Raw genomic sequence first — 18,772 nt, 5'->3', positions numbered from 1 at the left:
ATATTTGTTGTTTGGTAGGATTGCTTTCATAACTGCTACTTTAGTTGGTTTCCCCCCCCTTTTTCTTCCTAAAGAAATCATTGCTTTCAATTGCTATCTTGCTGCGTCTTCTTTAGAGAACAACTACTGACCATAGCTATTTCTTAGGGAAAATATATTTTGACAATAACCAACCTTTTGACTTTTAGAGAGGTCTGTTATTCTACAGGAGGTAATACAACATATGATAAATTGCTCATTATAATCTTTGATGCTTTATAGATCTATTTAAGGCTCAAGTTTTAACAGTGACTTTTAATGTTTCTTTCTTTAAACTGGTCTGTACATTTGTAATTTCATCATGCAAGCAGCTTGGTAGCCAGTTGTTACAAACTTGTGTGAAACGAATGAAGTTGCTAATCCTTTGAGAAAAATCTCTTAATCTTAAGTGATTTTCTGTCACAATGGTGTAGAAGCTTTAGCAAAGCTAGGAGTGTAATCTTGTTGACAGCTGTGTGTGTATGTATTAGTCTCTAAAGAGATAGTACCAGTCTGCTGCTGACATGAGAATTACCACCATCAAGTAAATCATTCATACAATTTACTTTCCATGGTTTAATGATGTTTCCAAGTTGACCTAAAATCACCTATGTTAAATTTGTGTTTTATAATTTACATCCATTTACACAAAACATTATTATGTCTTTATGTGTGAGGAATGACCTTTTCTGGCTTTATATATTAAAATACTTAAAAGTGGTGTTACTTGTAAAATTTTCTTTTTATTGCTCCTGTGAACACTCCTCTTGCATCTGAGTCTTAAACTTTTGTGTGAGGAAGTTGTTGTGAAATGCAGCAATAATTCACCAAGCAATGCTAGTATGCAAGACCTTTAAACAGGGCCTGAAGAATATTAAGTAAATCCTTTCTCCATGATAAACAATACTCTTTTCTGAATGTTATAAAGAAACATTTTGTGAAGACTTACTGTCAGCAGTTGTTAGTTCAGTATAGTGAGAGTGAATGACATCAAGTTACAGTCAGCTTCTGATCACCAGGACACAGTTTTTTCTGAGGTGAGGATTAGCTGTGTCACAAGTGCAAAGAATGAGCTGGCTCCCTTTCAGTTTAGTAACCCCAATCCAGTGCATTCTGAGAGTGCCTAGACTGTGTCCACAGTCAGCTGTGATTCAGAAATTTTATATCATGTGGGGGTAGCCATGTAAAACTTAGTAGGGTCTGAGCACCAGAACTGGCTATATTTGGCATCAGCAGCATGTCCTGAAGTGTTGTAAAACAGGTATTTGTAGGGAGAAGTGATGGGGAGTTGTGTAATCAGTTCTGCAGAAAACAGGGTAGGCTCAGGCTCAGCTTTTTGGTGCTCCATGCATGGCCTCTTACCTGTCCAGTCACTCTGATATTGATTGCTCCAGGTTTAAGGATGGGTTATCTTCTGTGCCTGTGTCATGGGGCCAGCTGTCCTGGCTGTGTTGACTGCCTTGCACATGGGGTGGGGTGAGGACCAAAAAAGGACTTTGCTGTGTAAGTGCTGCTCAGGAGTAGCTAAAACATCCATGTATTATCAACCTTGTTTCCAGCACAAATCCAAAACAGAGCTGCATACCGTATTTTTCTATGGAGAAAATTAACTCTATCCTAGCCAAAACCATCACAGCCTGGATATAGTCTATTGAGTATCCTTGGGATTACTTCTGCTTTGCTGGGGGTCTGGGAAGAATTGGCAATGCATCCAAATATGTGTGTAAATTAACACAGGACCAATAGTTAGGACCAAGCTACTTTAACTGGCTTGTATCCAGCAGGATTGTGTTTAGACCAACTGGGGTTCCTCCACTCTCCTCTGTTGTGTGTGTTGTTCCTGTGTAATGGAGTATCTATGCATCTGTCAGAGTGCCATACCTGAGATAAGGAAGTGTTGACTATATGTTTATTCAGTGTGAAGGTGCTGGCAAAGGCAGGAGTAATTTCTTTTTCTTGAGTTGAGTATTAACGAGTCCTCAACTAATAAGTATTTTCTGTTATATGCCAACCAAAATGACATGGGAAGCATATAATTCTTTCCTTTATGGTCAGTAAATTAGCTACATCAGAGTGGGAAAAGGCATTAAACTTATATTAAACTTACAAGAGACATTTCTGATGTTTTGTAGGAAAAAAAAAAAGATTTCAGTTAATGAGTATTTTTTTCATAGTTAGATAATTAAGGCTTTTTCTGGAAACAAAAAGTATAGTAGAAATTATGTTGCTTACTTTTTCCTAGGATGTTGATGCTACAAACCCAAATTATGAAATTATGTGCATGATAAGAGATTTCAGGGGAAGTTTGGATTATAGACCACTGACAACTGCAGATCCTGTAAGTATCAGGACATGGAAATATATTATCCTTTTGTGTTTTTGCTGTGTTTTCTTTTTTTTTTTCTGTGCATACTTCTGTTAATGCAAAAAATAGGTATTTTAATATATATTAGTATTTAATATAACATGGGTTTATTTTTCCAGTAATTTGTTGATACTGAAATGAGTAGGTTTTGGAAGTCCTACTTTACTAAACTGTCATTAAATTATTTAAATATATTTTTACTATTAAATAATGCTAATATGTACTAAGTAGTCACTCAGCCTTTGGAGGGTAAATTTTCCTGGGATGCTAAGGGATGTGCACACAAACCCATGAAACTTATTTGAAAAATTGTCTTCAACATAATGATTGCTGTTTGATCTTTGAAGGTGATGTAGTCTTTTGGTTTGCAGCGAAGTCAGAGAAGTGCAGTCTTTAAATGTTCAAGACTCAAATTCTGTGGAAATCAGAGAATGTGATGATTTCTGTCAATAGCATATTTACCCTGTTAAAGCTACATTTCCTCACACAGTCCAATAGTACCTGTTGATCTGTTGGATTAGATCACTGTCTGTGGGGAGTTTTGTTAATGTATTTCTCTCCCTTTTGGGTTCTTGGCTACTGTGCAGGCCACAAGGGGTTTTTACATGGACTCACTGTCTTGGAAATTTCGCTTAGTTTAAATGATTAACCAATCATTTAATCTGAAAAGAGAAGTCAAATAAAGTTAAATATTTTGTAACTGGAATTGGGATACAGTTCACTGAAAGACTTTCCTTTGCAGATTGATGAGCACAGGATTTGTGTTTGTGTACGAAAACGACCACTCAATAAAAAAGGTATGATTGTTGAAGATTTTGTTCATATGTTTATCTGAAAAGCTGCTTCTGCTTATTTGTGTTAAACAACTCTGATCAAAGGTGAAGGTCTTATATTAGACAATATGTGTGATGAACCTAGAAAATTCATAGACTTGTAATAACCCAGGGAGAAAAATAGTTCGCCTGCCTCAGTTTTATGTATTAGGAGCAGAGTCACAGGAAGAGTGTGATTTTTTCCCAAGGTCATCTAGAATGTATTTAGTTGATCTGGAAATGAATTCTGCTGTAATCTCTTCACTATTCTTATATTGTATTAAGATCTCTGTTATTTCGAAGTATCTTTCAAGTGATCTCCTGAGCAGAGAGTTACACAGTGAAAACTTCCATACATGTTTTTGTATATATATTTTTGTACTTCCAAGTGATCTTGAATCAGACATTAAGGAAGTATCTTATGACACGGTTGGTGCCTGAACTTGTTCAAGACATCCTCACAGGGCTAGTGGACTGCAGGCAAACAGAAGACTTGTACCCCCTGGAGCTGTTGATCAGGGCTGGCAAAGTTACTCTAGAGCTTATCAAATGCCACTAAAAAAAAGTTAGGTACTAAAAGAACTCCTTAATGACTTTTTATTTTATGTGATGAGTGTTTGAACTGTTTTTCTTACTGCCTGCTCATTAGACTAGAGTCTGTATTAAAAAAAAAACAACAAAACCAAACAACAAAAAACTGTTCAGCTTTCAATTCTAGGTAAATCGAAATTTTAACTTCCTAGGAAGCTCTTTTACTTTCATTCGGAATTTAGAACACAAATGGCTACTGAATTGCAGCCTGTCTGAATCCAGTGCTGCAAGATGTTTCTTTCCTTCTGTTATATTCTGCTCAGAATAAGGACTCAAAAGAGCATCACTCTGATGCTGACACAACATGGGATGCCATTTATTGTTTTTGTACTGTCAGAAGTACACATTTAGGATTATCTGAAGCATACACAAAGGAAAATGGGAGAAATGTGTTCCCTTTCCCATAGATATGTTGAGACCAGTATATAGTTAGGTTTTGTCTTTTTTTTTTCCCTTTCACATTGCTGCTTCTATTTTTTCTGTTCATTTTTATTTTTACTATTGGGGAAAAATGTGACTTTCTACCTGTGCTGGAGGTGGGCAAAGTGAAATCACAGTAAATGAAAACAAGTTATTATGGGACATGAGTTAGGATTCAGAAGTAGGATTCGATTTTGTAAAAGTTGCATATCTTTGGTGTTAGTGGTTGGGAGCTATTAAAAAAGTGATCAGAGGTGTTTGTAGAAATATGAATGTCTAAGTAAGAATGAGGTTGATACTTAAAGCTGTTTTGCATTTTTAAGAATAAACAGTAGTAAAAAAGGTGTTAACTAAACAATCTATGTAGGGGATGATAAACTAGTACTCACATGATACAATCTCCTGAAAACACTCAGTTCACAGAAACAGTATTTCTCATAAAATCATAGAAAAGTATAAAAGAATTAAAGATGCTAGACTGTAATCCTGTGACTAGAAAAAAAAATTAATTTGTTTTATCATCTCAAAAATGCAGAATTATCACCAAAAACATTAGGTATTCTCAGCATCAATTGTTCTGTGGATTGACTTCACAGGAAGTAGGTGTTCAGAGTAACACTTTGAGATTTTAGTTCAGAGACATGTATTTATAATTGTGAAATGTATGATGGGTTTCAGAGACATTATTCCTAATTTTCATCGGCAAAGAATGCAGGTTCTCATACCAAATAAATGGAAGGAAGTAACTGTCTTACTCCAAACAATTTTTTAAGAAAAATCCTCTTCTGACTGGTGTAATGAAAAGGTTTTTACTGCAAAGAATTGTCCTCCATACATTTCTTTTTGTCACCGTTCCTTACTTTTTATCTGTGATTGCTGCAGAATAAGTGCATTTCATTTTATTGCAGTGCAATTGAAAAATTCATTATACATTGACTGGAATGTGCATTTCCATTGGTGTGCAGTGTAATGCACTGGTAACCATTGTACTGTTTGATCAGGATGTTAATTCATGAAAAGGTTTTTATCTGGTTGTATAAAGTCATATCAAATTCCTGAACTGCATGCCTTAAGAAATTTTACAAAGAAATGTAAGTAGGACACATTAGTGAATCCTGACTGTATACACAAAGGGTCTTTATTTTTCTGCATACTATGGATCACTGGGTTCTCTGTTTTGCAGACTCATATCCCATACAGCAATTAGCAGTAAATAGCAGTGCTGTATAGTAATTATAATCTAGAATCTCACTGTTGAATTCACAGTGATAGGAAGCATCATTATGATTTTCAGTTTATTCTGCTTACAAGATAATCTTTGGAAAGGATTTTACTCTAGAGGAATTACATGTTAATATAGGTTCCAGGAAGAATGCGCAAAATGAAAATGTCTCTGAGGAATGAAAGCAAAATTTAAAGAAAATATCAAGATAAAATTTTAAATCAAAATGTATTATCATAAGGAGGTTAATTTCTTTGTGTTTTCAAGTTTGACATTCTAAGCAGTATAGTACTACCATCTACTTTCTCCACTAGAGAAGATACTTATAAAAACTCAAAAGGTTATGGCAGTGAGCTATAGAAGACTATACTATATATAGCTGTAGAAGACTATATACTTATTCACTGAGGAATAAGACCTCAAGTCTAAAAAAAGTGTTACAGAAGGCATCACAAGTTACAATGATAGTGCTGTAATTAATGATCATTGTCTTTAGTCTAAACAGCTTTGTACTTCTCTTTAATTTCTAGCAATTGGTAGGATAGGATGACTAGACTTCTAAAATAAAATCTCCTGCTCAGCAGATTACTGTCTAGGCATCAGAAGCCCAAATCCATTGCAGTGTTGTTACTTGGAGGAGCTGTGTTATCTGAGATGTTATGAGAGTGTAAACAATGGGAAAATGTAAAAAATAATGATATGTTGTTAGTTAAATATATATTTCACTTATTTTATAGAAACTTTAATGAAAGACCTTGATGTAATAACAATTCCTAGTAAAGATGTTGTGATGGTACATGAACCAAAACAAAAGGTGGATTTAACAAGGTACCTAGAAAACCAAACTTTTCGTTTTGATTATGCCTTTGATGACACGGCTCCTAATGAAATGGTTTACAGGTATGTGTATATGCTTTTTTTTGGTGAATCTTTTTTCTCATGTTTTTTCCATACTAATAACTGTTACACTTACATTGGTCTTAGACTTTATTCCTATTCTCTTTGTTACCAGATGGTATATTGCTACCTCCATTCTTTTACCTGTTTAATTTTGTTTTAAATCTTTATCCCTAATTTTTTACTTGCAATGTCATTTCCACCTCTGTTGACCTCAGTTCTGCTCCCAGTCCTCCTCCAAGCCCTGCTGCATTCCAGGCTCTAGCAAGTATCGCCTGCTTCCTCAGCTGCTGATTACTTGGGCCATGTAATCAGTTCTCCATTTGCTTCCAGGTTATTGTCTTATTATTAGTGTGTGTGCAGCACCTGAGAAGCTTGAGTCATGGCTTTTGGTCATCAGGGAACCTGGAGGAAAAGGAGAACCCTAGCACCAAAGAGCTTGCAATTTGAATATAGGATAATTAAGAGATGGAAACAAATCAGTAGAGGGTGAGAAAAGAGTACAAATTAAGTGAGAGGGTGTATATTGCAGTAATGCTGAGATACCTGAGCTAACTTATCTTCTGGAAGCAATCTGGCTGATGTAGTGTGGAAGTGTATAGAGCTGAGTTATCTTGCTGAAAATGCCAAATCCTTCTAATTTAAAAACAAACAGCAGCAAAGACATGTATCCTCTTTTAGGCCAAAGATATTTGGATCTCCATTTTGTTCTTTGCTCTTCTGTTTCAGTTCCACTGTTGGTATCGAGTAATTCTCACGGCACTTTTAAAAACATGCTTAGAAGTAGCTATTTCCCTGGAACAAGTCACTAAATGAAGTACATACAGTAGTGGGCAAGGTTAGACACTTACATAATATTGGTCAGAATCTTAGTATGCATCTAAATAACAATGAAACTTTTTGCAGAAAATGTTGATATTAAAAAGGAATTTGGTGAAGATATAATTTTTCTTATGTTTGGGAAGTGCTTCCCATACTCTTAAAAACTATTGACAGAGAAATATCTTACTTCTTGTTTTTAATCCACAACTAGGAAGTCAAAGTTAGGATCATGCCCTGATTGGTAGTGGATAGCAAAAGAATTTTTAAAAGGTTGAGAAAATAAAAACTTCTGTCTTATCCTTGTTATAATTAGAGAAGGGGGCAAAAGGAAAATGTTATGAAATTAATACTAACAAAAAAGTTGTAAACAGCAAAGCTGTGTCCTTGGAGATTTCTGTCTTTGCTGGTTGTCTGCTGGTAGCATCTTTCCTTTCCTTGACGCTGAAGAGCTGTGGGAGAGCCAGCTGGTTGATGATGCATTAAGTAATTATCTTGCTTGACAATCCATTCTTCTAATCTCCCTCCCTCCTTTATTTATCTGTGTGAACATGTTGTTTAATGTGAGGGGTGGTATATTTTGGTATACAATGTTGTTGTGTTTTGTACTGAGTTTCTTCAGAGTTGTTATTAGTTACGTATTACATTAATGGCAATATAGGAATATATTTTAAGATTATTGTATTAAAACTGAAACAGTAGATCTCTAGTCTTTGTCCTTCTCCTTCATATGGCACAATAATGATCATTATTTGAAGGGCAATCTGTTTTAAGGTCTTCCATAATAACAGAAATAAGAGCAAGATAGGTGTCATCATGTGCTCTCATCAGAGCCTCAGGGTCATATTGAGAAAAAAAATGTTGTGCAAAGATGCTCCAGTGTTCTCCAATATGCTAAATTTACGGTATATATATGCTGAAAAAATGTTCAGTCCAAGGTAGAAAAGTACATGCTCTATTATTATTATTACTTCTACTACCATTATTACTACTGTTATTATTTTGCTTAACCTGTATTTTAAGTATTTTTAATCCACGAACCAGAGCACAGAGTTGCAAATCTTTGTTAATATTAAAAAACACTCACTAGTTGGGAAGGATATGCCATATGAGTTTTAAAGGAGAACCAGTTCAGGTTTCTGAAAGACTAAGGTTGCAAATAAAAGTTCTAGAAAAAATAAAGTTGGACTCTTTTAATATAGTCTTATTTGGAGTTGTGTAATCCTTTATGTGAATATCCTTTTGAGAAGACAGAAGGCATATACTTAGAAAAAGCAAAGAAAGAGTAAGCCTGTTCAGGAATCATTTGGTGTATTCTTGATGAAAATTCAGTATTCAGCTAGATGTAGATTCTTTACATAACCCTGGTTTGCTGCTGGATGTCTCAGTCTTGCCCATAGTCTTTTTGTAAGTGATCTTGTGTTTCAAAGCAGAATGAAGGAAGGTTGTAGCATCTCAGTGTTTCTGTAATTAATTTTTTTCCTTTATTGATCACTACTAGGTTATTTGTATGTAAACAACTGGAAAAAGTTTAGAAAGAGTTTTGCTTAGAGAATCATCTCCATATGTTGCTCTCCATTAGTTTACCCTTTGCTTTTGGAGTTTACAATGAAATAATAGTGATAAGCAGCTGAAGTAGGAACAATAGCTCTGTGTTTCTTAAAATAAAATTAATTATCTAAAAAAAGAAATTATACTTCAGATAGTACTTTTGACACAGCAAATAGTACCTCACAGATAAGTAGCTTTTTTCATTCTTAAGAGCTTGGGTATCCATTATCTTGACCCCTTTCTTAATGTATGCATGTTCTCCAAAACTGATATGTACTGTGTTGTTTTGGCCTCTTGTCTTTCAAATTTAATCTTGGAAGTTGATTTGGGGAGGAAAAAAAACTACAGCAGACATTTAGTATTGACAAAACTCCTGTCTGCCATACTGTCCTACTTCAATATGTTCTTGTTCTGTCATGTTGAGGGAGCTCCACACTCTGTTTAGTAAACTGTGGGGTGTTGAATCATTAAAACAAGAAAATCATTGTTTTAGGGTTTAAAGAAGGCTAATATTGTTGTGAACCAAATAAGAGAGACCTCAAATGAGAGAGACCTTCTAGCTTGTGATGTTTGGAAAATTTGAATACCTTAGAGCTGGTATTACTTCAGAAATTAATGTATAAATGCCCTTTGACCTGTCAAAGTACAGAATCAATTTTGTCACTTCTGGCCTTAGTATTTTAATTTTCCTTGGGGTAATGGCATCTTAAAGTACTCCAGTTTTTTAAGTACAAGTTTTTTTGCATTTAAGGTTTACAGCTCGACCATTAGTGGAGACCATATTTGAAAGGGGAATGGCCACTTGTTTTGCATATGGACAAACAGGCAGTGGGAAAACCCATGTAAGTAGTTCTTCTACAAGTCAGCAATACTTTTTTTACATAACACACTTAGATGACTTCTAATAAATATATGTAAATTACAGTTCTGTGACTTTCATGGTGCTTTTTTTTCTTTTTTTTCTTTATTTTTAAATTTAGACTATGGGTGGCGACTTTTCGGGAAAGAACCAAGATTGTTCAAAAGGCATATATGCACTAGCAGGTGAGACTTCATTGATCAGTTGGCTTTGGGCAGACCAGTTGAGATCAATAAATTTTCTACTGTTTGTCATACAAATATAACAGTTTACCTACTTTGCATTGCAGTGGAGCTTTGGTAACATCAAAAGTTGTCCCTAGATATGTTTCCTTTACGCAGTAATATAAATAGAGACTACTTCACAAAAGTGCATTAACAGATGATATAAGTTTATAGTTTTGGGGTCTTCTGCATCTTCCAGTGTAATGTGGCAGTTTAGATTGTGTTGTTTTAGGCTTGGTTGACTGACCCTTTTTGTCATTCTTGCAAAATATGAGATGCTGTAAAATAGACTGTTACGCACAAATGAATCTTCACTAAATTAAAACACATGATGAGATTTCTATTTATTCTGGAAATGTATTCACAGCTCGAGATGTCTTTTTAATGCTAAAGAAGCCAAACTATAAGAAGTTAGAACTTCAAGTATATGCAACATTTTTTGAGATCTACAGTGGTAAAGTAAGTACCTGGTCTTTTTCTGAGAAAGGAGTTTCTCAAAATTTTGACAAAATTTTGAGCTTGTCACATGAAAGAATTTTCCCCCCTTTGTATTAAAAGCTGTATTTCAAAGAATTTTTACATTTCCCTTCCAATCCTGTATTTCCATGGAATGTTTTGCATTATTTGAATTCGAATTCGAAATTGGAATTTTTTTAAAGCTCCTCTTTTAACTGTTGTGTTTTTCTCCTTCCCTAAGGTTTTTGATTTGTTGAACAGGAAGACAAAATTAAGAGTGTTAGAAGATGGTAAACAGCAAGTCCAGGTGGTGGGATTACAGGAGCGGGAAGTCAAATGTGTTGAAGATGTTCTTAAGCTTATTGAAGTAGGCAACAGTTGCAGGTATCTTCTATAGCTTACACCTGTTTTTCATAGTACATTAAAAAATCAGAACAAGATTTTTTGGGGTATATTTCCAGTGATGCCTTTCCATATCCAAGTGAGTTTTTAAAGTTGTTGTCTGGAAGTAAAGAATCTACCTACGTTTTAAATAGAGACATTTAGAATTTCTCTGTCTCCTAGAGAGAAATAAGTGATTGTTCAAGATGATGTGAATTACATGCATTATATAAGCAGCTTACTGACTTAAATTCACATAATTTAAAAACTGGAATGCTGCCAGGTTCTTCATCTGTAAAAGGCCTTGATGCATACTGGCAGAGGTTAAGCACAATTTTTTTTACCTTTTTTTTTAAAACTTCAGCTTCATTGTTTTTAAAATTAGCCTTGAGCATGGACTGCTGCATGATCAGATAAAAATGCCGTCATCATTTTTTATGTAAGCTCTCTGATAATCTGAAATATGTGAAGATCTGATTTTGAAAGGGAGGCAAAATGTTACTAATCTTCCATTTCCATTCAAAGAGATGGAAGAAGAGACATAATTGTACTATGTATATCCAGTTATTAGTGTTCTATGTCTAGTGTCCACAAGAGTGCTAGACATTCTGTCAACATGTAAGAAAATGCAGGAATGTGCCCTGAAAACCTGTCATTGTGAGGTTAGTATTTAACAGGTATGGTCCTCTACCGGTTAATGTCTTTCTCTGCTTGTCTCTTGTTTAAAGGACATCTGGCCAGACATCTGCAAATGCACACTCATCTCGAAGCCACGCAGTGTTTCAGATTATTCTCAGAAGGAAAGGGAAATTGCATGGTAAATTTTCTCTGATTGATTTGGCTGGCAATGAAAGAGGAGCAGATACTTCAAGTGCAGATAGGCAGACGCGACTGGAAGGTGCAGAAATTAACAAGAGCCTTTTAGCACTCAAGGTAACTAATATGTTTCTATTGCCTTGGAGTAGGTGGAAGCCTACATATAATAGCAGTGACAAGTAAAATTAGTGTTTTTGCAGGCTTTGCTTGTCTACATTGTCTATTGATATGACAGGTATAAAACAATTTAATAATTTTTCCTCTACATGCATGTAAGTCCCAAGTAGAAACAATCCAGAAACGTTGTGCTATCAACTTACATGTATTTTTTGTAAAATAAAATCAAAACACCTCAGCAAAACTAACCAACCAACCAACCAAAACCTCTAAACAAACAAGAAAACATCCCAAAAAACCAAGTTCACTAAAAGTCCCCAGTGATTGAATTTGTAGACATTTCTGATACATACCTAAAACAGGAAGGCAAATGACTTAATTTGGTACTCAAGATAAGAAATACTAACAGGAAGTACTATTACTGATCTCACTATTTCTTTTTTTAAATAAAAAATAATCCTACACTGACAACATATTTACTGCTGTATCAGCTAAAGCAAAACAACAGCAGCATGTCCATAAAAAACTAGCAAATAATTAAAATAAACTCTAAAAGATGAAATCCATTTTTGTCAACCCTTCTTCATAGCAAATTGTCTTATACAGTCACTTTACAGATTTTCATACATCCAATACATAAAACAGAGCTAAAAAATACTATTTAAAAATTCATCTGCCTTTTTTTTGTTTGATGTTTTAGAGTGGTTAAAAGAGGCTCAGTCTAAATAGGAGAAGTAATTTTTCTATTTCAAACTGGAGAAATGGAAGTTTTTGAATGTCTTAGAATTTGTCTCTGGTTTTGGTTAGTTTTGCTTAGGTTTACCACTCTCAGCACCAACACTGGTTTTATATAAAAAATCTGAACCCCAAGATCTCTGTGGTTACCTTTTTATTCCCAGTATAAACTTGGGAGAAGACTGGTATCTGACTAAACAGATCTCACAACACACCATAAAATTGTGATGTATAATGTGTCATCATAAAATTCTATGGCATGTTGAAAAATTGAAAGCAGCAGTTCCAAAACTTTGGCCTATTCTGCTTTAATGTTGAAGTAAGCATTGCTGGCACCATTGAGTTGATGCTACTACTCATTTTCCAAAAGTAACTGAATAAAAAGCTATTTTGTTTTGGGGGTTTGGTTTAAGGGGTTTTTTTCAATTTATTTATTTTGTACTGGATAGTGCTCATACAACATATTTGGTTAATTTTTATATAACTTGTCTTTTTAATTATAGCAGAATGTTCTGCTGCTGCTGTACTAGTGATTTTCATCAAAATTATTTGAGGAAAGGGAAAAATAAATGTTCATCTTGCAGGAATCTAAAAGGTGATACAAAACCATAAATGTCTCTCAATTATGTTTGCCATTTTTCATCTCTCCCAAAAACATTACACAACCTTTTCCATTTGTATTTAGAAGCCATGAAGTTATTTTCAAGTTCCAGTTAAACTAATACATTCTGACAAAGTGGTCTTTGTTGATAATCCAAGATTTGCTCTTTCCATCTGGATATCAGTCCTGTCTTGATCCATTCAGGATTTTGGCACAGGAATTTATTTCTGTAATGTCTCCATGGGAGTAGTGTTGTCATTTTGTTACCTGGTTTTCAGAGATGTAGTGAAAACTAAACATAGTTTAAAACTGTGCTAAAAATTTAGAAGCTGGTGGTGTCCTTCTATAATCTTTTACTAGTAAGGAGATAATACGATTCTAATTTTTCAGGAGTAAGCAAACTAAAAATCATTATAGGAAATTAAAATTAAAAACTTGGTGATTGCCATATCAGTAATTCAATATAGGATATGTCTGCAGCTGGAGGATTAGTTGAACTTCTGTAGAATTATTCATGTAACACAAAGGCTATTCCATCTGTTAGTGCAGCTAAAAGCAAAGCTCTAATTTGAAATACATTGGTTGGCTGTAGAAGTTCTGTGTGTAGATACTTTAAAAGTGCACCAAGAAAGCTTTGCATCTGAAGAGATGTCTGTTAAGGAAAACACAGAGTCTGGAATTAACAGTCAAAATACAATGATTACAACAATACAAAAATTTAAACTTAAAAGTTCTTTGCATAGGAATAACTTATTAGACAATATTAGAGTGCTGAGTGGACAGAAGTGATAGATTAATGGTGTCTGGGTGTCACTGTTGTACTTAGTTGCTGCTGTATCGTCTTAATAATTTTGTAATATTTACATCTATACAATATTGCTCACTGGAACCCAATCAGTTGCAAATATTAGTGTAGCCCCTTGCCTCTGGGCATGGAAGACAAGATCTTATCTCTGTTTCTCACATAAAGACTATTTTAAAACCTAATGTTTCCATGTGTCTTCCAATGCTAAGTAGAGAGCTTGCTTCCAGTAGAGAGCTGTGCCTACTTGGTTTGTGACCTGTGGAACTTTCAGGAAGTTTGTTTTCCTCTAAGCTGTAAAGAAAGACAATGGTAAAATCAGAGTCAAAGCCACTGCTTTTAACTGATGCAGTTAACCCATGTCCCTGTGCATACTGTTGCTGCTGGCCAAGGTTGTAACTCATTCAGGCTTTTCTAGCTGATAATCAGGAATAATTGTTAGCCTGAACATTTCACATCAACACTGTTTAGTTTTGTTTTTGGATAAAATATATGTAAACAATTTGGATGACATTGAAACAGTTTTTAGACTTCTAATCCTTTAAAAATTCTTTCCTCTCTACTGAGCTTAATGAGAAGTGGAACCCTAATGCTTATTGAATTCAAACTTTTAGCAGTACATTTTAATGATATTTTTGAGGGAGTGCATCAGATATAAGGCATGTATTTTCTGATTCTGAATTGCATTTTTATTACCTTTATTTAACCCATGATAAAGAATCTCTTTGTTCTTTCAGGAGTGCATTAGAGCCTTAGGCCGAAATAAACCTCATACACCCTTCAGAGCAAGTAAACTTACTCAGGTGCTAAGAGATTCATTCATTGGAGAAAACTCACGTACCTGTATGGTAAGTTGATTTGGTTAACTGTTCTAACAATTACAAAGAGAAAAGACACTGCAAATTTAGACTTTTATGTTTAAAATTGGTTGCATGCTACTGGTAGTGTGTTGGACTTATATTTATTTACTAATTGATATTATATGTGAAGGGGGGTTTCAAATGAGACATTTCTCAATGGTTTAGAGTGAATATTAGGAGAAAATTCTTCACCAAAGGAGTTGTCAAGCATTGGAACCAGCTGCTCAGGAAAAGTGGTCTAGTCTCAGTCCTCAGAGATCTTTAAAAGGTGCATAAATGTGGTAGTTAGGGACATGCTTGTGGGCTTCGTTGGGTTAATGGTGGGACTAAATTATTTTAGAAGTCTTTTCCAGCCCAAGAGTTCTATGATTCTGTGATTCTGTGATTTTAGATAACTTGTTCCCTTCTCACTTTTTTATTGACCTTTCTTATTGGTTCTAGTTTTCTAGCTAGGCTGGCAGCTAGAAACACTTCTACCTTTTTTTGGTTGGTTTGGTTGGTTTGGTTTGTTTGTTTGTTTGTTTTATCAGTGTCTGAATTATAAAAGAGTCTTGTTTTTTTTGCAGAATTCTGAAAAAGAGGGTGTAGACTGGAAATAGTGATGACTTGTGATTTTTAAATTACAAAGATTAAACTAAAAGTTGGTATCAAGCTCATCAGAACATGCTTCATGCTTTTGAAGGGGAAGTTGTTGGGATAGATGGGATGAATAGCTCTTGTATATAAATATATACATAAAATATGTCTTAGAATATAAAAATATATAAAATAGAACATAAATCAAAAGTACTGTAAATATTATTGACTTATTAACTTGTATAAATATATAAGTATATATCATTATATAAATAATTGTTGAATAGCTGTAAATGTCCATTTGTGCCAGTCTGAAAAACAGAATTCTTCTGACAGATGAGTGAAAGGACAGATAAAAGTCCTGATGTCCAGTTGTTTTATTTGTGCCCCTGTAACATTTCTCTTTATGAGAATGTGAGCTGTCTGCAGTACATACTGATTACTAGGCTTGTTTGTGTTGGTAACTTTTCACAGGCTCTTTTGAATTAATTAGTCTAGAGGCCAGAGAAGTCTGTAGGCCACAATATGTAAACCATGATTGTTGGACAGTTTAGTCTTTCCTTTAGCTGTTAGGTATAGTTCTAATACAAAAATGGTATTTTTATTCACCTTTTTTCCTTCAGTGCTCTAATGAAACAACAGGATAGTTTGCTTTCCCACTGAGACATACCTCACCAAGCTGAAGATGTCCCTGCTCACTGCATGGGGGTTGAACTAAATGACCTTTAGAGGTCTATTCAAGCTCAAATCATTGTATGACTCTATAACTTCATTAATCCCATGCCGAATTCGATAGCTAGATGGTGAAATTCTAGCAGGTGTGTCCATACTGCTGAAGGAGGTTTGAAAAATTAGCCTGTTGGAGGTTACTCTCTGCACATCAAATAATTAACCTTTGTGAATATTTCATGGAAGTTCTTAAATAATAAAAATAATCCCCTCTGAAAGTGGAAATATGCTTGAACTATTTTTTTTTTTTTTATTTTCTTATTCACATAGCTACAGTTCATAATTAAGCTTAAGAAACATCTTTGAGGATAAGATGCTGCCTTAAGATTAATTCTTCTGGTATTTTTCTTAGTAGTAGGACCACTTGTGACATACTGGGTTTAGTGTTTGTTTACATGAATTTTTTAATTAAGGATGTAATCAGCAGAGTTTCATCTTAAGATACTGTCATGGTTTACTCCCAGCCAGCAATGGGGGTTATTACTAAGGACTTTCGCAGCAAGAGAGATTTGGTCCATTGTTCAAATGTGCTGTTTGAATAAGATGTTTTTAACTATGTGGTGCTTTTCAAAATGGAATGCATATAGAATGATGTAGTAATATCTAGTGATTTTTAACTTACTAAAGGGTCCCTGAAATAGTAAAATATCTGGTGTTTGTTTTCCATTTGCTTTCTGATATACGAATCTGTAAGGAGGATATATGAGTGAAACTCATTAGCTAGTTTCTACACTTCATTTTTATGTGACTTTTGCTTTTATTATTAATGGATGTATTGCAGTTGTAAAAGTTGCATCTTTAGGGATGGAGTTTTCTCTCTGTATATAACATTAAACTATGATTTGGAAGCTCTTTGTTTTTTCAAATTTGTTCAGAAAAATATTTTGAAAGCTCATAAAGTTTTGAAACTTCATAGTATAGACAGTTACGACTAGGATTTGCTTCCTTCAAAAGAAATCCAGAGACTTACAGTCAGCATAAATATTCTTTTAAATTTTATCAGTCACTACAATTTTACTGTTCTTGTTGAAATAGTTTGAGAAGCCATTTAAAGTTTTTGAAGAGTTGCATTGTAGGATAATGGATTGTCATCTGAAAGTTGCAGTTTGACTCCATAAAATAGTCTCATTATTTAACCAGTGCTGCTTCTTGACATGTTGCATCCTTCATGTGCTGCAGTCACAGCTGAAGTAGTCAGACCCTTCTGACCTCCAGGGTGGGAGTAGGAATACGCAGACTTCCATGTACCAACAGGGCCATTGATCGCACTGTGATGGCTTACAAGCAGTGTAAGCCTATTGGTTCCAAATAGGAAGAATGATTATTACAGATCCTAAAGATGCTCCTGTCCATAAGTAGTGCTGCTTCTCCCATCCTCATTTGGAATTAGGAACAAGAAAGTGAGCAACAGAGAGGTCTGAGTCCTCCTGTCCTGCCTGGACTGGGTTTGTTGGGGCCTGAGGAGAGGTTAATACACCAAGATTTATGCACAAGTTCGTGTCTCCTGAACACGGTATTCACACAGACCAAGGCATCTACAATGGCACTTCCCTAGAGCAGCTGCACTTTATGGTCTTTAAAGTGTTGGAGCAGTCTCCTAGTGTTACAGCAGTGGTAGTAAATAGGTAAAGCAAAAGCCACACAGACAAAGCAGAGGAAAAGATGGAATTCATTCACCGCTTCCAATTGTCAGGATAGCTCAACTGTCCCCAGGCTGTATCACATGTAACGATTACTTGGGAAGCCAAATGCAACCAATCTAAACATCACTGTCTGTGGCATGCTCTGAACATTAAACTGGTGGAAGAGATGTATGCATTTTTCACGTTATTTGAGTTTGGAAGGCCTTTAGGAAGTTTTAGGTTTTTGTTAATTAGCGCTCAGAACAAGAGATGTGCAGCTGTGTGATCTCAAATATAAGCTTGTTTTTTTCTTTAGTAATTGATGTATACCAGTATTAGAGGTTTAAATGTAGATCTGTATGATCACTTCTACCACATATTTTTCCTTTCTCCGCAGAAGGAGAAATTCTTTTTGGGATGACTGCATCTGCTTTTATACAGGAATGTCAGCAGCAGGATGAAAGAGAAGACAGGGATTTTTTAATCACCAATCAGTTTCAGTCTCCTGAGTCTATGATGGCACAAAAATGTTAGTGTATAGAATCATAGAGGAGTTTGTTCTGGGTAGAGCTTTTGTGACTGCTTAGGGAAGAGAACAGGTGGAAAAATTGGACTACTGAAGAGAAACTAGGAGAAATAATGATCCCACTTTTCCCAATCACAGTTTTAATTTTTGCTGATTTCGGGAAAGGTGGTGCTATCTTCAGAGTAGTAAATTTAGCTGGGAAAAGGAAGACCTTTAGATTCCAGATAGGTCTCATGAAAGGTTTGCCATCAAGTACTGTTTACAGATAATTTCTAATTGAGAAAAAATATATCTCTACTTAGGAAAATAGTTAAACTCAAGCTTATCTTTACTAGTATTAAGTTTATTTTCTGATGTGGCCAAAATCAGCCTAGAATCTCCTTGAACAGAGGAGAGGCTCAAAGGATACATAAAAAAATAATGTAGTAATTGTTTATAGGATATATTAGACTTAGGGTCTACTGAGTTGCATGTTTCCTTTTTTTAGAAGTGTATTTTTTAAGTTACAATTTCACATTTGCAAAGTCTGTTACCAAGATGGTTGGGGAAACTGAATTTCTATGAATTCTTGATGTTCCTTGTAGGGTTATAAAAATTAAATTGAGGCTTTGACTAGACATCTATGTCCCTGAGATGTCGTCTAAGGACAGCTGTAGATAGCAGACATTTCTTGTAAAAGATCAGAAATGAAACTAGAGATTAAAAAATATATGCATTTAAATTTATCTACCCTTTCATCTGTATAAAGTGATTTGCTAATGTGTGGCTTGTTT

The 18,772-nt window shown here is 34.8% G+C and overlaps 1 protein-coding gene across 2 annotated transcripts in view; it reads left to right on the top strand.

Moving 5' to 3' along the window:
• Nucleotides 1–18,772, top strand: part of KIF2A (kinesin family member 2A) — a 56,513-nt gene that overhangs the window by 28,048 nt on the left and 9,693 nt on the right. For both annotated transcript variants that reach the window (XM_059836403.1, XM_059836402.1), the window contains exons 7-15: nucleotides 2,261–2,356; nucleotides 3,126–3,180; nucleotides 6,166–6,328; nucleotides 9,447–9,537; nucleotides 9,676–9,739; nucleotides 10,146–10,237; nucleotides 10,476–10,618; nucleotides 11,344–11,548; nucleotides 14,424–14,534. In XM_059836403.1, the coding sequence (XP_059692386.1) occupies nucleotides 2,261–2,356; nucleotides 3,126–3,180; nucleotides 6,166–6,328; nucleotides 9,447–9,537; nucleotides 9,676–9,739; nucleotides 10,146–10,237; nucleotides 10,476–10,618; nucleotides 11,344–11,548; nucleotides 14,424–14,534 (1,020 nt within the window). The remainder of the gene's footprint in view (nucleotides 1–2,260; nucleotides 2,357–3,125; nucleotides 3,181–6,165; nucleotides 6,329–9,446; nucleotides 9,538–9,675; nucleotides 9,740–10,145; nucleotides 10,238–10,475; nucleotides 10,619–11,343; nucleotides 11,549–14,423; nucleotides 14,535–18,772) is intronic.

The sequence above is a fragment of the Haemorhous mexicanus genome, chromosome Z (genome assembly GCF_027477595.1).
Source record: "Haemorhous mexicanus isolate bHaeMex1 chromosome Z, bHaeMex1.pri, whole genome shotgun sequence".
Classification (NCBI taxonomy): Eukaryota; Metazoa; Chordata; class Aves; order Passeriformes; family Fringillidae; genus Haemorhous; species Haemorhous mexicanus.
Note: the sequence above shows the minus strand (reverse complement) of the source record. Positions and strands in the feature narration are given on the sequence as shown.